Genomic DNA, 16,187 nt, shown 5'->3' with positions numbered 1-16,187 from the left:
TAGGCGGGGAGTTTGGCCTAGTGGTAGAGTGCTTGCCTAGCATGCATGAAGACCCAGGTTCAATTCTTTGATACCGCATACATAGGAAAAAAAGCCAAAGTGGTGCTGAGGCTCAGGTGGTAGAGCTCTAGCCTTGAGAAAGTTCAAGGCCCTGAGCTCAAGCCCAGGACTGGACTTGTGGTCCAACTGTCCAGTGGGTGGAGAGTAGAGGCTCCTGGTTGGAAGCTGGCCAGGGCAAACTTTAGTGAGCTCCCATGCTGAAGTTTGCCCTTTGTATCTTGGTTTTGTCTTACTGAAACAGTGATTGGCACAGGTGTTCTGGAAGTTCCAGTGCGGGATGAGCGCTGGGCCTGGCCGTTGAAGGAGTGTGTACTAGAAGAGACTGCTTGCCTGGTGGGAATGGAGGCAGGTGCCAGTCTCCACGCCTCTAATAACCTAGGGACTTTCCTGAAACAGTGCCACCCTGGGGACCAAGCCTTTAACGCATGGACTTTGGGGGCAGACATCCAGACCATGGCATGTGCCTGCTGACTAAGGACAGAGCCAGCTGGGAGTGGCTGGGAGTGGTCTCTGGGGTGAGTTGACATGCTGGTGGCTTCCCAACACCCTGGATTTTTAATTTAGCGGTCAGATGTTTCCCGCGGATTCATTAATCCCCTGTCATTGCCATAGAGAAAAGCTCCTAGCAGGGCATTGTTATTAAAAGATGCTTCATTGACTCCACCTGGGACAGGGACTTGACCTCCCACACCTTGGTCTGCACATGCACAGAGCCCATAGAGTGTGCCAGGAAGTCCTCAGGTCAGTCACCACTAGAGGCTTGGATGGGGGTGCTTAGCTTTTGAGCAGAGGCTGTTACCTGGCCACAAGCCAATTCAACCGTGGTCCCCAGTGTACCTTGCTCAGCCTTCCTGAGAAGTTGTAAATACGTTTATTGCATGAGTACAGAAACAAGAGTCTAGGAAAAGAAAGCTTTGCCTTCTCAGGAGTTGAAGTGACCCTTGGCCGTCACTCAGTGGTGACACTGAGCCAGTGGCTGTCAGAGTGCTGTCCTCCAGGAAGACAAATGCTTGACTGTGTTCTAGAACCTTTCACCACCCTTCCTGGTGCTTATAAAACTAGGAGCAGTCTCTACAAGTGGTCATTGGGCATCCAGAGAGGCATCCCGACGTGGGACAGGGGCAAATGAAACAGCACAGCTCAGGCAACGGCAAGAGGTGTTGGGGCACACGGCCAGGGTAGCTCATGACCCGTCATGTCGAGCTTTTCCTGTCTCTGTAACGTTATTGTCTTGTCCCTTTGCTGGAAAGAGTCATTTGGCCTCTCTAGCTTAGTTTCCTCATTCACTGAAGTGGACAGCACTTACCCCGTGTAGGTAAAATGAACTCTGTCAAGATGTGGTGAAATGAAATGGACTTTTACTTCACGAAGCCATAGGTTACTAACCATTCTCCAGAATGCCCTTATCCATTTGCACTTCTGTTTCTAGAAACATGTGACCAGTTCTCCCTGTTGTTAGGTATTGCTCTCAGTTTTTGTTTTGTTTTCTTGGAGGCTAACTACAATGGTAATGGCCTCCAGGGGTTTTGTTTGTGAAATGGAGACTCACTCTGGGTGTGAGTCAGCTGTCATGTCCCTTGTCCCCTCTTAGTTCCTCTGTACTGCCATGTGGCCTTTCCTGGGCTCTGCCTTTGACATCCTGGGGCTGCTGATTCTCTGGCATTCTCTCCTTTGGGGACTTGATCCCCTAACCCATTGCTTCTTAAATGAAAAGGGATCCCTTCCTCTTCATTTTCCAAGTACAGCAGGGATCAGCGTGTAACTTTTTTTTTCCCCCCAGTCCTGGGGCTTGACCTTGGGCCTGGGCATTGTCCCTGGGCTTTCTCAAAGTTCGAGCTCTACCACTGGAGCCACAGCACCAGTTCCGGTTTTTTCTGTGTATATGGTACTGAGGAATTGAACCCAGGGCTTTGTGCATTCTAGACAAGCACTCTACCACTAGGCCACACTCCCAAGTGCTAGATTTCCTTTTCCTCTGTGGCAATACTATGGTTTGAGCTCAGGACCTTGCACTTGATTGGGAGGTGCTCTCATACTTTAGCCACGCCCCCAGCTCTTTTGATTTTATTTTTTGAGATAGATCCTTGGACTTTTTTTTTTTTTGGCGGTTGTGGGGCTTGGACTCTGAACCTGGTTGTTGTCCCTGAAGTCCTCAGCTCAAGGCTACCGCCCTACCCCTTAAGCCACAGCCCTACTTTCAGTTTTCTAGTGGTTAATTGGAGGTAAGAGTCTCACAAACTTTAGTGCCCAGTCTGGCTTTGAACCACAATCCTCAGATCTCAGCCTCCTGTGTAGCTAGGATTACAGACCTGAGCCACCGAGCCTGGGGTGTGGAAGAGATAGAGCACTGACCCCTTCCCTCCCCTTCCCTTGAATTTCACCAGCAACCACTATGGAGCTGTGGGGCTGAGTGCTCTGCTTCTCCTAGTACAGATCCCTGTACTTTTGCCAGGGGCTAGCCTTTTGGACCTCCTTCCTAAAGTTTCCTGTTTGCTGGGATTAAAGGGCTACTATGCCCAGCTTCAATTGGGTTTTCAATTCTTTTCTGTTTGCTTAAGGGGGGGGGAAAGCTCATGTATTGGTAACTGGATATTTAAATACGGTAATTTTATTTGGCACGCATAAATGTAATTTACACAGGGTGGTTAGCAACCCACATGGTTCTCACCCAAAGGTGGTCCTGTAGCTCAGTCTAGGCTCAATTTCCCCCTGTTGGCTCGGGCTTTCAACATGATTTTGTGCAGCTTTCGAGTGTTCTTCAGATGACTTCCTGCATGGAACAAAGATTTTCCTGAGAAAGTATAGCTGTGTCATGGATTGATGCTTCTTTCTGCGTGTCAGACTTCATGGTTCCCTTTCGCCAGTGGACTGACATGATTGACAGGCATGCGAGGGGTGCTCTTTGGGCATCCCTGACCTCCCCCACCATCTGCTGTACCAGGTGTGGCCTCCCCCAGGTCTGGCAGGTGACCCTCCCATGTGCCCGACTCTGCTTACACCATCTCTCAGTGCCCAGCATGGGGCTAGGACGCCCCCTGGGGATCCAGACGCTCAGGCTCAGGACCTGGGTGTGGTCACAGGTGGCTCCCAGGCCCTTGTATAGGCCCACGTGGGATCTGAACTCAGGTCATGCCTACTCCAGAGCCTGTGCTCTTAGCCCCAGCCCCACTTCCTGCAGTTGAGTAGGCCTTTCAGGGGCCCAGTGAGAGAGAGTGTTGTGTCAGTTCCCTGGAGAGCCCCGGGTGGCTGGGAAGAGAGCAGGAGGTGGGGAGTGCCCGGGGCGTGGAAGAGATAGAGCACTGATCCCTTGAGTTTCACATCGCTTAGGTGCCAGACCAGCAACCAGTATGGAGCTGTGGGGCTGAGTGCTCTCTCTCCTAGGGCTGCTCAGAAGAGGCCCAGAGCTGAGAGAGAAGCTGTTCCTCCTCCGTGGCCCAGGAAGGACTCCCAGGCCAGGGGCCCACCATCCACCCATCAACAGGAACAGAAGCTCTGCTTACCTATAGCTCTTCGGAGACTGTCAATGATTTTCTCCAGAGCTGTAAGGCTTTTAATCTGAAAAAGTATTTCTTTTTCTTCTTCTGAGGAAAAATCAAGGAGAATAATCAAGATTTGACAGACAAACCTTAGTTTTTAAATTAACCAGGCAATCTAGCCCTCGACCCTGCCCTGTAGACGATCTTCCAAGTTCCTGTGTCCTTTTATATTCTTTTTCTTTTCTTCAACAAATATTTGTCCTTTTATATTCCTAGTAACTGGTTTTGTTTTTAACTTCCCATCAATTCAGAAATTCTGGGAATGCTGAGCCTGGGTCTCAGAAAAGAGAGTACACAAATTCTGTGCATTCTCCTGCAGGTCCATCATGGGTCACCACTGCCCCCTTTTACTTCTACCTTCTGAGGCCATGCTATGAACAGTTATTAGAATAGGACAGGTACCATTAAGACCAAATATAAAGATAACGTAAAAAAAAGTCAGGAAAAGAAGAAAGCACATTGTACATTTCACCTGGTTCAGAAAACAAAATGAGCAAGTTTTTAGTTATCTCTGGGCTGAACTTTCTCCTTAGAGATTCATTCCTTTAAAAACTTGTCTCCTAATTTTCACAGAGACACAATTGTGAAGTCCCCAGTTTTTTATAGTTGGAAGTCAGTTATAGTTATAGAGCTCGGTAAACTCTGAACAAGAAGGACCAAGAGTCTGTCAAGCATTGTGCTGGCATCTGTTGTGCTATGTGCTAAATGGTGATCCAGCTGAGACACCCCGCCTATGAGGGCAGGCACACAAGGATTTGCTGGCTGTCAGTGGTATCTGAGCTTCTCTGAGCATGCTGGGTAGAGAGCAGACCATAGATGTCTTCACAAGCAGAAGCCCTTGGGAAGCTACTGGAGATGCAGATTGAGGGAGTAAGGGGGGACCCACCAGGTGGTCTTGGGTTTGAGACTAAACCGGTCTGATCTTTAGCAAGCATTTGAATCTGGATGCAAAAATACTTAGCAAATACAAACAAAACTGAAGGACAGATCATAAGAAAGTGGTGCTTAGTACAAAGATGCAAGATTTGATTTGCATTTTATTAAAAAAATGATTTTTTCACCATTTTTATGTAACACTTTACCACTTCATAGTAATTTCAGTGTACTCGCTGAAAAAAAAGAAGCTTTCGATAAGGTTCCCTATCAAAATTCTCAATGACTAGGGCTAGGAGTTTGGCCTAGTGGTAGAGTGCTTGCCTAGCATGCACAAAGACCCAGGTTTGATTCCTCATTACCAGATACATAGAAAAAAAGCCAGAAGTGGTGCTGTATCTCAAGTGGTAGAGCTCGAGCCTTGAGAAAGCCCAAAGACAGCGCCCAGGCCCTGAGCCCAAATCCAGGACTGGCAAAAAAAAAAAAAAAAATTCTCAACGACATAGGGTAGACTGTAAGAACATTCTCAAACTAATCAAGTGCATCCACAAGAAACTTCCAGCCAACAAAGAGCAACATGTTCAAATTTGTTTCCTAGTGAGGTGGGAATGAAGTTTGCCGAAAGTGAGTGAAACTCACCTGCAGTTCATAATTTACCAGGGGTCCTGGCCCATGCAGTGATGCGGGAAATAAAAAGCACATGTCACACACGTCAGAAAGGAAGAAGTAGAACTGGATTCATTTTTAGTTATGATTGTTTACATAGGGAAGTTCCAGGGTGCTGGAGGCATGGCTCAGCTGGTAGAATGCCCGCCTGCCTGGCAAGCACAGTGTTCTAAAGTCAAATGCCAACCATGTGGAGGGAGGGAGGAAAGGAGGGAAATTGTATGTTGGTCCGTGTCTTGGAATATGAGATTTTCTACTCCTCCCCCAGGATAGAAGAATCTTGGTGGCCCACCAGGTTTTGCTTGGCCTCCAGAACAGCTGTCACCTCCTGTGAAAGCCCTTGGGGCAGCACCTTCTCTGGTCTCTGGCCCCTTTTCCTCAGTTTCCCCAGAAGGCTGGGGAATGTTTAGCTAGTCACTGCTGATATGCCCACCTGTACATGGCTTTTCAGAATTAGCCAAGACCCTGCTGGTGTCTTCCCACCCACTACCCAGTCACTGGCTTTCTTCTTAGCTCTGCCACAGGTGGGGCGGTCTCCATCTTTCTTGGGAAAGAAATTCCCCTGTGGGAATTCACCTCTCTCGGAGTTCAAGAAGCCAAGGGCCTTTGTGTATGTGTTTCATTTTCAGACAGGATGTGAACAGTTTTTTTGTTTGTTTGTTTTGTTGTTGGTTTTGGTTTGGTTTTTGGTCACTCGTGGGGCTTGAACTCAGCCTGGCCATTATCCCTGAGCTCTTCAGCTCAAGGCTAGGGCTCTACCACTTTGAACCACAGCGCTACTTCTGGTTTTCTGGTGGGTCACTGGAGATAAGAGTCTCTCAGACTTTTGTGCCCAGGCTGGCTTTGAACCACGATCCTCTGATCTCAGACTCCTGAGTAACTAGGATTACAGTCATGATGTACTGTGCCCAGCTCTTTTCTTCTTCGTCTTCTTTTTTCTTTTTTAATGCTCCAGATGGAAGCAGAGCCCCTGAGGTACACTTGTCCTAATCATCCTAGAGCTGTTCCATTTCTGAGAGTCACCCACTTTCTCTTCCCATGACTTCCTCTCACTATGGCGTGCTATCACCCACAGCTGTCCTTGGAAGGGCTCTTGTTAGGTGACAGTTTGCTCAGGTTTCTACCATGTGTCTCAGCAATATCCATGCCAAGATTCCAGACTACATTCCTCTGCTTCACCAGAGTATGCAGACAGGACTAACCCAGATCTCAAGTCCCCACCTTGTATTTATAAATTCTAAGGCCATGTCAGAAGGCAATTAACTAGGAAATATATTTGCACCATATATCAAAGAAAATACACATCATCTTCCTTCCTGCATGAAAATTCTCCAAAAGTAAGAGTTGTGAAAGAAAGACAGACATGCCAGTGGACACTTCACAGACATATACAAACGATCCATATACATGAAAAATGCTTCCATTGACTTACACTGAAATGCCATTTCTCATCTTCAAATGTATGAAGGATGTACTCTGTTTTTGTTTTTTTGTTTTTTGTTTTTTGCCAGTTCTGGGCCTGAGCACTGTCCTTGGACTTGCTCAAGGCTAGAACTCTACCACTTGAGCCATAGCACCACCACTCCTGGCTTTTTTCTATATATGTGGTACCAAGGAATTGAACCTGGGTTTTCGTGCATACTAGGCAAGCACGCTACCACTAGGCCAAACTCCCAGACAAAAGATGTATTCTGTAGCAAGAGCTTGGGGTTTGATAGGGTCAGGCCATGTTAATGGAAATGCAGATATCTGAGCCTCCTTCAGGGAAAGGCAGTGACCTGAGTATAACCGTGTACATGCTTACATTTTAACTCAGCAATGCATATATGGAAATATACTCTGAAAATACACCTCTAACAATATGAACATAGTATGAGTAAAGTATCCACTAGGGCATTGCTTGTAATTGTAAAGTACTGGAAATTTACCAAGTGTATAGGAGAGTGATTGAATAACCCTGTAGGATGCTCTCCACAGCAGGAAGTTATGCAATCATAAAAGCAAACAATGGCGATTTCTATAATTACTATGGATTTACAACATATAATTGCAGGTTTATTAAAAAAGAAGGTACAAAATATCTAAAATGATGCCTTTCAGGTAAGAAAGAAGGTGTAAGAAAATACACATTGCCAGACACTGGTGGGTCACACCTGTAATCCTAGCTACTCCAGAGGCTGAGACATGGTGATCATGATTTAAAGCCAGCCCAGGCAGAAAAGTCCCCCTGAAACTCATATCTGCAATTAACCTCCAGAAAGCCAAAACTGGAGATGTGGCTCAAAATGACAGAGCACTAGCCTTGAGTGAAAAAGCACAGAAACAGAGCCCCGGCCCTGAGTTCAAGCCTCACAACCAATGAAAACAAACAAAATACACACAGATCTGGCTCAACCAAGCCCAAGTAAATACAAAAGATAAATTAGACCTATAAGATTCGGGTAGAATAGTAGAGGAACATTGCTTTTAGTATTAGAACCAGGGAAATGTTTCTTATACTCTGAAATAAACAAGCCAACACAAGTAGGATGGAAGGTGACCCAAAGTGGAACAGAAGCCTCTAAGGAATATTAGATGTAAATGGAATAATCACATGGGAGAAGGTGAAAAAGAACTCTGAAAAATAGAATTTGATTTTGCACAGTAAGATGGAAAGCAAACTAGTGTATGCAAATTGTATGCTCTAATAAATAAACTTATTTTTACAGAGGTATTTGTACCATAGTTCTGAAACCACTTCCTGTGTCCTCTAGACTGAATGAGTGCATAAAATCCAGGCTTCTACCAGTTAAAAGAACAAGAGAAAGGATGTATCTAATGAGCCAAGGCTGCAGGATCAGAATCAAAGGTACTCACTTTAAGTTCTGCACAGGAGGTTGTGGCATCAGACTGATCTGAACATAGATGTATCTTTCCTGCTCTGTCTGCTGGAGCCAGTAACAACCCAGGACAAGAGCACATCCTGAGCATAATTCTGGCTCTCCTGGCCTCTTAAAGTATCGATGCATCAGTGCAGGGTCTACACAGCGTTCTGTACTAGGTAGTCTGAAGACTCTCCCCTCCACAATCTCCCTCTCCCCCACCCCTTTCCCAAATATTACCCAAATTTCGGGGGTTTCATAATAGTCTCTATTTTCCCTCAGGACCTAGTCTGATTTCACTTTCTCTGCTACAAACTTACAATATATTTTTATTTCTTTGTACAAAATACTTGGACCAAGGAGCTCATTTATGTTAAAAGGTGGCCTGGGTGTTGGGTTTCAGTGAATCATGTCCCTGTAGCCTGATATCTACTTGGTAGCAGAGGATCTCATACAGTAGCCGTAGAGCAGGCCTCGTTACTGTCCAGAAGATACGTGAACAATGCATAGGAGTCTACTATCCTTCCTTTTTCTTTTTCTCTTTCTTTCTTTATTTTTTTTGCTAGTCCTGGGTCTTGAACTCAGGCCTGAGCACTGTCCTTGGGCTTTCTCAAGGCTAGTACTCTACTACCACTTGAGCCACAGCACCACTTCCGGCTTTTTCTATGTATGTGGTACCGAGCAATCGAACCTGGGTCTTCATGCATGCTAGGTGAACACTCTACCGCGAGGCCACCCTCCTGGCTCCAGTCCTTTTCGTATACGGGACTGGTTCCCAGCCATCCAGCACACTGGTTTTTTGAGGGTGGAGCTGGCTCCCGGGCCCAGCTGGCTTGTCTCAATTCTCCCTCACCTGCCTCAATCCCTCCCAGCAGTGTTCTCAGTCCTAGCATAGATGGTGGTTTACCTTTCCTGCAGTGCCCTTCCCTGAGGACCCTGGACCCACTGCAAGTGTCCTCAGCTCACTCTCACCAGCAGCCCTGATGGCTATGATAGATGTTAGAAGGACCTCTACCAGCTAAGTCTAATCTAGAGCCACCAGGCTGTTTGCTTGGGTCACTGTGTGAAACAACGTAAATTTAAATAGAATATTTTTCTTGTTGAAGCCCTGAAATAATGACCTCTCTCCTTCTGCACACCAGAGGTGCTCAATGGAGAAACCTTTTTGGGAATGCACTGAAGTGCAGATTCCTGGACCCTCAGAACTCAGGGCAGGGGGCATCAATAAAATCCCCTTCTCCCACACCTGAGGCTACCAAGTACAGGTGTCCTATGCATTTGTCCTGCGCACTAGAGAAGGTCCTGCATGTTCTACGCGTTGCCCGATGTGCTGCAGGCCCCTATTCTGAAGCAATCTTAGGGCGTGGGGCTCTACCATCCCTGGAGTCCCGTGTCCTTTCTGAGCCTTTGCCCACGGCTGTTCCCAGAGGGAGGCCTTTTGGTTCCTGGGGTCCCCTGGGGCTCCTCTGGCTCTCTGCCACCTCACCACAGGAAGGAGAGATGACAGGTGTGCATCCAAGAGGAAGGGTGTGGCAGCCCCTTCCTTTTCCTCGTGGCATCTGCCTGTCCACGGCCTCTTCCTGCTAAATGCTCCAAGGGCTCATGTAAGGGCTGGAGCCTAACATGGTAGGGCTGCCATAATCCCCAGCTCCCCCCTTCGCTGACGACCAGGACCCGCCTGCACCTCTCTGACTCAGTCTCCCCAGGCACCTTCTGAATCCAGCCGGGGGATTGGTGGGTCATATTCACCATCAAAGGAAAGTCTGTTCACATTCCCAGGTGTGAGTTGCTTCTCCGGTTTTTTCTTAAGATTAGTATCATAAACCTCTTTAAGGACTTTGATGAAGAACATGGAAAAGAATGGGGGAAAGTTGTCTTGGTTACACTCTTGTGAACATTTGTGATGCATGGTTTATTTTAAAACATTGGTTTGGAATTGTAGCAGGTGTCAGGTGAACAAAGTCCAGAAATGAATGTTCCTATCTGAACACAAACTCCAAGCAGATGCTGGCCCCACTGCCGGCTGCGTGTTCACGGAGTGTTCCAGCATTCTGATACACCCATCTCCGCAGCCACGGCTGTCCTTCTGTCCTCTCTGACCCTTGTGTACTATTTCACTCCCAGTGCACAGTTTTGACAATAGAAAGCTGCACTTCCTTATTTCTGCTCACTTTGTGGCCTGGGGCAATCATGTGCTCAACCTTGGTTTAGCTCTCTTTTTTTTTTTTGGTCAGTCCTGGGCCTTGAACTCTGGGCCTGGCTGTCCTTAAGCTCCTTTTGCTCAAGGCGAGTACTTTACCATTTGAGCCCCAGTGTGATTAGTTAGAGTTAAAAGGCTCATGGACTTTCCCGCCCGGGCTGGCTCTGAACGGCAGAGTAGCTAGGATTACAGGTGTGAGCCACCATGCCTGGCTGGTTTACCGCCTGCCCCATTAGGTAACAGACCTGCCCTGCCCTTTCAGAAGCTGCTGCCCGTGAACGCGGGCCGGGGTCTGCTCATCTACCCCACGGTGGCCCATTCCAAGACCTTCCCGGGCGCCTCACGTTCCGGCCACCGCTCAGCCGCATTTGCATGGCGAGGAGAAGACCATACAGCAGTGCACACTCAGAGATCATCCCAAAGGGAAGGGACGCCACCCCTGCCCCGAGGAATGACTTCCTCAGTCTCCAGAGGACCTGCCGGTGGCCTGGGGGTGGCTTCTTTCACACCTCCACCCGCCTCGGCCACGGCTGCTCCTGGTGGATGCCCAGACAGCATAAGTCTAGAAACATGGACAGTTCTATAGGTGAAAAAGGGGATATACTTGCTTTTTTTCTGTGGTGGTTGTGGTGGTTGTGGTGGTGGTTGTGGTGGTGGTTGTGGTGTCAGTGGTTTTTGTCTTTCAAGTGATACGGATTTGTTTGGGTCCAAAAGCTCTTGGACTAGAATCTCATCTGGGGAAAAACAGACAAGGACATGTTAGAGACAGGACTGACATGTGGGGTTGATGCCACGTGTGTAGTCTGAACCTCAGGCTGTGAGCAGGAAGACAGAAAGCTGAACGCGTAGGACCGAGCCTGACTCCAGAGAGAGCCTCATCGGAGAGGGCAGACGCCGGCTCCTAGACCCCCGGGACATTCCTGGGCACGGCTACCTGCTGACGTCTCCAAGGCCCTTGTGTTACCATGGGGGGCTTGGTCATCGGGTGGGGTTACTGCAAGTGCGGGAACCTTTAAGGGGTGGGGCCTAGCAGGAAGTCTCTAGGTCTGTGAGGGGGTTCTGGGACTCTGGCTTTTCTCTTTCTTTTGGCCCCTAATTGAGAGCTTTGAGCTGCACATTCTTCCATCAACTGGTCACGAACTGGTGCCCCTTAACACTATGCGCCAAAATGAATCTTTTCTCTTGTGAGTTAGTTACTTGAGGGATTTTGTCCCAGGGATGGAGCGGTGACTTAATCCCTACCTCTCAACCCCGTCTCAGCATCCCTCCCCAGGGAGAGCAGCGCGGAAAAGCTCGGCTCCAGACAGGTCCAGGCTTCTCTCTCCTGCCCGTGCTGTCAGAGCCCAGAGTGATGAACTTCTGGCCTCACAGCAAATCTGCTCACTCCTACGTCTACAGCAGCTCACAGGTTATTTAGAAACATCCCAGGGATAGTGAGCAACCCCCTCTCATGGTGACCAGATGTTGGTGATAGGCACTTCTTACCAAAGACTGTGGCCACATCATCATCCAAACTTTTCAGCTTTGGTGGTAGTACAGAACTTGACTCTGCAGGGGAAAGAGAAACATAGGCTTCAATACTTTCCACTGAATCTTTCCTTCCTCTCTGCAAATGGATATTTGCAGGTACCCACCAGTCGGCTCCAGGGCATCAGCCTTTTGTAGAGTCCCCGGCCTGCCCAGAGTTACTAAGAGAAAGCATGGAAAACTTGTCTGGGATGGGGTTTTTCCTGTGTCCCAGGACAGGACTTGCCCTGGGTGGGACCTGCCTCCTACCCGGCATCACCCCCAGATGGTGAGAAAACAGCTCGGTCCAAGGATGACTGGGCTGCTGGGCGGGTTGGTGGAGCAGAGGAAGGGGGGCACGTTTCCTTTGTGAGTAAGTACGTTTGTCTCCTTTGAGAGCTGTGGGCGGCCACCATCACACTTTGGGGTCCACCCTGAGCCACCCAAAGCCCGGCCCAACGGAAACAGGAACTCTGTGCTCAGCCTCTGCCTACGGCTCTTGCCAGCCAATCGTGTTCATTTTCGCTAAGCGCCTCTTCAGTATTCCCCTCTTGTTCTTGGCTGCTTGAACTGCCTGGTGGCTGGCGCCGACTCACGCTGCGGTGGGTACTGGGGGGCAGAGAACTCAGAAGCCAACCCCTTCCTCCTGCTGCCGCTTCCGTGAGCAGGCACTTCCGGGCTGTGCCATCTGCAGCCAAGAAGCGGAGTCCCCTGGGCGAGCGGAAGGGTCCAGAGCCATCTGACCTCCCCTCCCTGGTGGACAGGAAGCGCCCCGCCGAGCAGCCAGGAGCAGGTGACTCCAAGCGCCAGTCCTGCTCGGCATTCCCTCCAAGACTCCCCTTCTGACACCGTGGCTTTTCGTTATCGGAGGTTGTGGCCTCTGTGGGTCGTGGCACAGTTCGGCCTCCGTCTCTTCGTCCAGGGCTCAGGTCCTGGTCACCCGGGAAGGACCACTGGGCGGGCCTGCCACCCCTTCCCCTGCTGAACACGCAGAGCCTGTCTGCGAGAATTGAAGTTCCTACCCAAACCAGTGCCACAGCTGATTCCCAAGTGGTCTTAATGACGGACAATCTGCATACCAATGCGCTCATCTGCACACATGCTCAGACAATGCAGGAAATATGGAACAAGGTCTGGGTGGTGATGACAATTGCTTCCAGTATGCTGACCTTCGGTAAAGGAAACAAACAAAAGTACAGTTCTCTTTGGAAGCGACATTAATGGATCGTTAAGAATGGGTACAGCTGTGCCATGCAAGCGCTTGTTAAAAATATTCTTTTCATTTGTGTGTGTCCCGTAATTACAATGGAAGCGTTGTGCAAGTCAGCCGAAAACCTGGGCAGGGAGTCTCTATGCTCACAGCACCCGTGCCGCAGGCCGTGCGCATTGTCAACGCAGCCTCTTCACGGTGGCTTTCTGGTCACCTCCTCCTGACAGTCGCAGTTTGCGGATGGCGCGTGGCCTGTGGCCTGGACACCCCAGCGCTCTCGTCCATGTCTGCCTCCTCACCTTCTGCCCGCGTGCAGTTCACTGTCGAGGGCTAAGTCCCCCTGGACAGCCTTCCTTCATCCCCAGGGCCATGGCGACGGCTGCCCTTCCTCTCGTGACCAGCGCCTCCATGTGAGGGACAACACTGCAGCCCGCACAGCGCACCTGCCAGCAGGTGGGAGACCCCAGAGTGGGGTGAGCGACACGCGGCACCCTCGGAGCTGGTGGAAACTTCCCCGTGGCTGGCCGCTCAAGCTGGGAAGGCATTCCCCTGTCCTGGGAGGTGACTGGCTGCTGGCCGCGCCCCGTGAGCCCGTTCACATGCTGAAGAGTTCCTGGGTCCAGCCAGGAGCAAGGCGCTGGCATCTGCACACAGGAAGGCAGGTGGTGGTGCCATTGGTGGGGTTCTGACCCTGCGCCTGCTCTGGACGCCCCCAGCCTCGAGAGCATAAGCACGGGGAGCTGAGCTCCTCCAGTCAGGATACTGGAGCCTCACTAGTTATTTCTGGGCCGTGGGGGCCTCCTGCCCTCCCTGAAAGTGCCAGGTCGGTTGTGTCTGGGGCTGTGGTGTGCCCAGCTCTAGGAGGGTCCTCAGAACCCACTTGCCCACCCCTGTCCTTGGACTGGGGACCTGGTCCGACTCTTCTGGTACCTCTGCGGGAAGCTGAAGTGGAGGGAGCCCCTGCTCCCTGCAGGACGGGGGCAGGATCCATTGCTTCTAGGTCTTCTCATGTCAGCAGTGCCGCCGTCTAGTTCCTCACATGCTGTGTGGGAACAAAGGATGGAGAGAGCCCAAGGAGGCCCTCCTGGCTCCAGCCAACTGCTAAGGGGCTTCTGAGAAAATGGGATTTAAATATGGACTGGGCGTCCACATGAATGTCCATTAAATATGGAATGTCAGCAGATAGAAAGGATTTCTGTAAATCTTGTTAGTGTGATAACATTGTGGACACATGAAAACAATGCTCTCATCCATTAACAAGACATGGTGTGACATCCACATCCATCTGGGAACACTGGTGAAATACACCTGCCAAATGTGTGCATGTGTGTGTGCATGCAGGGGTATGTTCTGAGGGGCTGTGCACGCATGCGTGTATATTACACGGGTATGTTTGTGTGAGGGTGCACATAGCATATCTGAGTTCCATGTGCTCATAGCTGTGTACTCACCTTGCCTGAATGTGTGAATGCTGTGTGCATTTCTGTGCACATTTATACATACAGATCAAGTTGGCACAATGTATAAACTTACTGAAACAGGAGCAGACATGTAGAGGTTCCGGACAGTCTTAATCTACTGTTGGATAGATTAGGAAGGTTTCATCTGCTAATAACTGTTGAAAATACATAATGTATAGAAAACTCTTATTTGGAGTTCTAGAGTTGAAAAGGGCTTCAGAAGCAGTATAACTTGAAGTTTTCTCTGTTCCTCAAAGAACACGTGTCTGGTAGTGAATTTGCGCAAGCAGGGAAACAGTTTCTTAGTCTATCTGTGCTGCTATCACAAAATTCCTGAAACTGGGGCCGGGAGCGTGGCCTAGTGGTTAAAGTGCTTGCCTAGCATGCACAAAGACCCGGGTTCGATTCCTCGGTACCACATACACAGAAAAAAGCCGGAAGTGGTGCTGTGGCTCAAGTGGTAGAGCTCTAGCCTTGAGAAAGTCCAAGGACAGTGCTCAGGCCCTGAGCTCAAGCCCAGGACTACCAAAAAAAAAAAAATTCCTGAAACTGGGTAATTTGAAAATGAATGGAAATTTACTTCTCATAGTTCTGTACACTGGGAAGTGCAAGGACAGTGTGCTGGCAGCCTCAGTGTTTGGCAAGGGCTGCTCTCTCTTCCACCATGGCGTTCCATTGCTGTGATCCTACCCAATGCTGTGTACTCGCTGGGGAGACTGCTCATGACCCAATTACCCGAAAAGCCCCAAGCCTGGTGATCTCAACTACCATTTCAACATCTAGATTTGGAGGGGACGCGTTCAAACCAAAGCAGAGAAAGTTGCCACCTGCCTGATTTGGGCCCCTGCTTTCTATGTGCCAGTCTCCTTGGGACTCTACCTGACTGTATTTTAATCGGCCAGTGCTGCACTTCTTGCCAGCTGCACAGCAGGAGAAGGAAGGAGAGAGTCCACGCTCCACTGCTCGCTGCCATGCTCCCTCCAGTTGAGGGAGGAGGGCAGCCCTGGTCTCCTGGACGCGTGGAATGTCAGGGGCCTGTGACATCAGGCCAGGAAGTGAGCTGGGTCCTGCCTTGTGTGCAGAGATCCTTGTGGTCAGGGGCCTGTGACATCAGGCCAGGAAGTGAGCTGGGGGTCCTGTCCTATGTGGGATACTGTCAGGACCTGTGGTTGACCGGGAAATGGGCTGGGGTCCTGCGCTTTGTGGGTGGATTCTGTCAGGGCTTGTGACATCACCACCAGGAACTGGCCAGGGTCCTGCAGCTTGTAGATGGGGCCCATTCATGCCCAGGCTCTGCTCGTGGGAGGAGGAGGGGCTGGTGGTGGTCTTCCGGTAAGGAGTGTCTACACCTTTACCCCAGCCTTCAGGCTGTTCAGGCTTCAGCTCTGCAGTTCCAGGAACTTGAAACACAGGGACTCAGGGCCCTCGCCCCAGACAAGCTTTCTCCCTCTCTTGAGTCTTGGCACAACCCTAACCTTGATGTGGCTGTCACATGGTCATTACAAATCCCTGCACAGCGAGGGGGTAGTACGGGAATCTGGGCCCTGGTCATGTGGTCTTCAAGGACCTCTGGACCCGCCCATTCTGACCTGTGCCCTGTAATTCATCTGGTATCCTTCTAGCATCTGTCTGTTTGTGGAAAGAAATGTTGCTGGGTTTTGGCCATTTGACTGAGTCTCAATTGCCAATCTATCCTGTTAGTCCTGGGGTTTCTCGGGGTGGAAGCTCTTTCTTTCTCACATCTTTGCATACTCTCAGTCTGCCTGTTGGATTCTCAGCTCGGGGACACCAGTGATCCTACTGTTGGCTTATTCT

The 16,187-nt window shown here is 49.8% G+C and overlaps 1 protein-coding gene across 7 annotated transcripts; it reads right to left on the bottom strand.

Annotated features, from left to right (window-relative positions):
- Positions 1-2,649: 2,649 nt before the first annotated feature.
- Positions 2,650-15,543, bottom strand: LOC150056676 (uncharacterized). 7 transcript variants are annotated; one of them, XM_090341678.1, is made up of 6 exons: positions 15,204-15,541; positions 11,682-11,744; positions 10,805-10,930; positions 9,707-9,832; positions 3,561-3,641; positions 2,650-2,830 (listed from the first exon to the last, which is right to left on the bottom strand). In XM_090341678.1, the coding sequence occupies exons 1-6, from the start codon at positions 15,343-15,345 to the stop codon at positions 2,748-2,750; spliced, it is 621 nt and encodes a 206-aa protein (XP_090197804.1). In that variant the 5' UTR covers positions 15,346-15,541; the 3' UTR covers positions 2,650-2,747. The 7 variants fall into 7 exon arrangements, with proteins under 7 accessions (XP_090197804.1, XP_090197805.1, XP_090197808.1 ...); XM_090341679.1 differs by having other exon boundaries at positions 3,561-3,638; XM_090341682.1 differs by having other exon boundaries at positions 3,561-3,638; positions 9,746-9,832; positions 15,204-15,539.
- Positions 15,544-16,187: the final 644 nt, after the last annotated feature.

This window comes from Megascapheus bottae, chromosome 11, assembly GCF_031878675.1.
Source record: "Megascapheus bottae isolate mThoBot1 chromosome 11, mThoBot2.hap1, whole genome shotgun sequence".
Taxonomy (NCBI): Eukaryota; Metazoa; Chordata; class Mammalia; order Rodentia; family Geomyidae; genus Megascapheus; species Megascapheus bottae.
The sequence above is the reverse complement of the archived record's forward strand: the minus strand, read 5'-3'. Positions and strand labels throughout refer to the sequence as shown.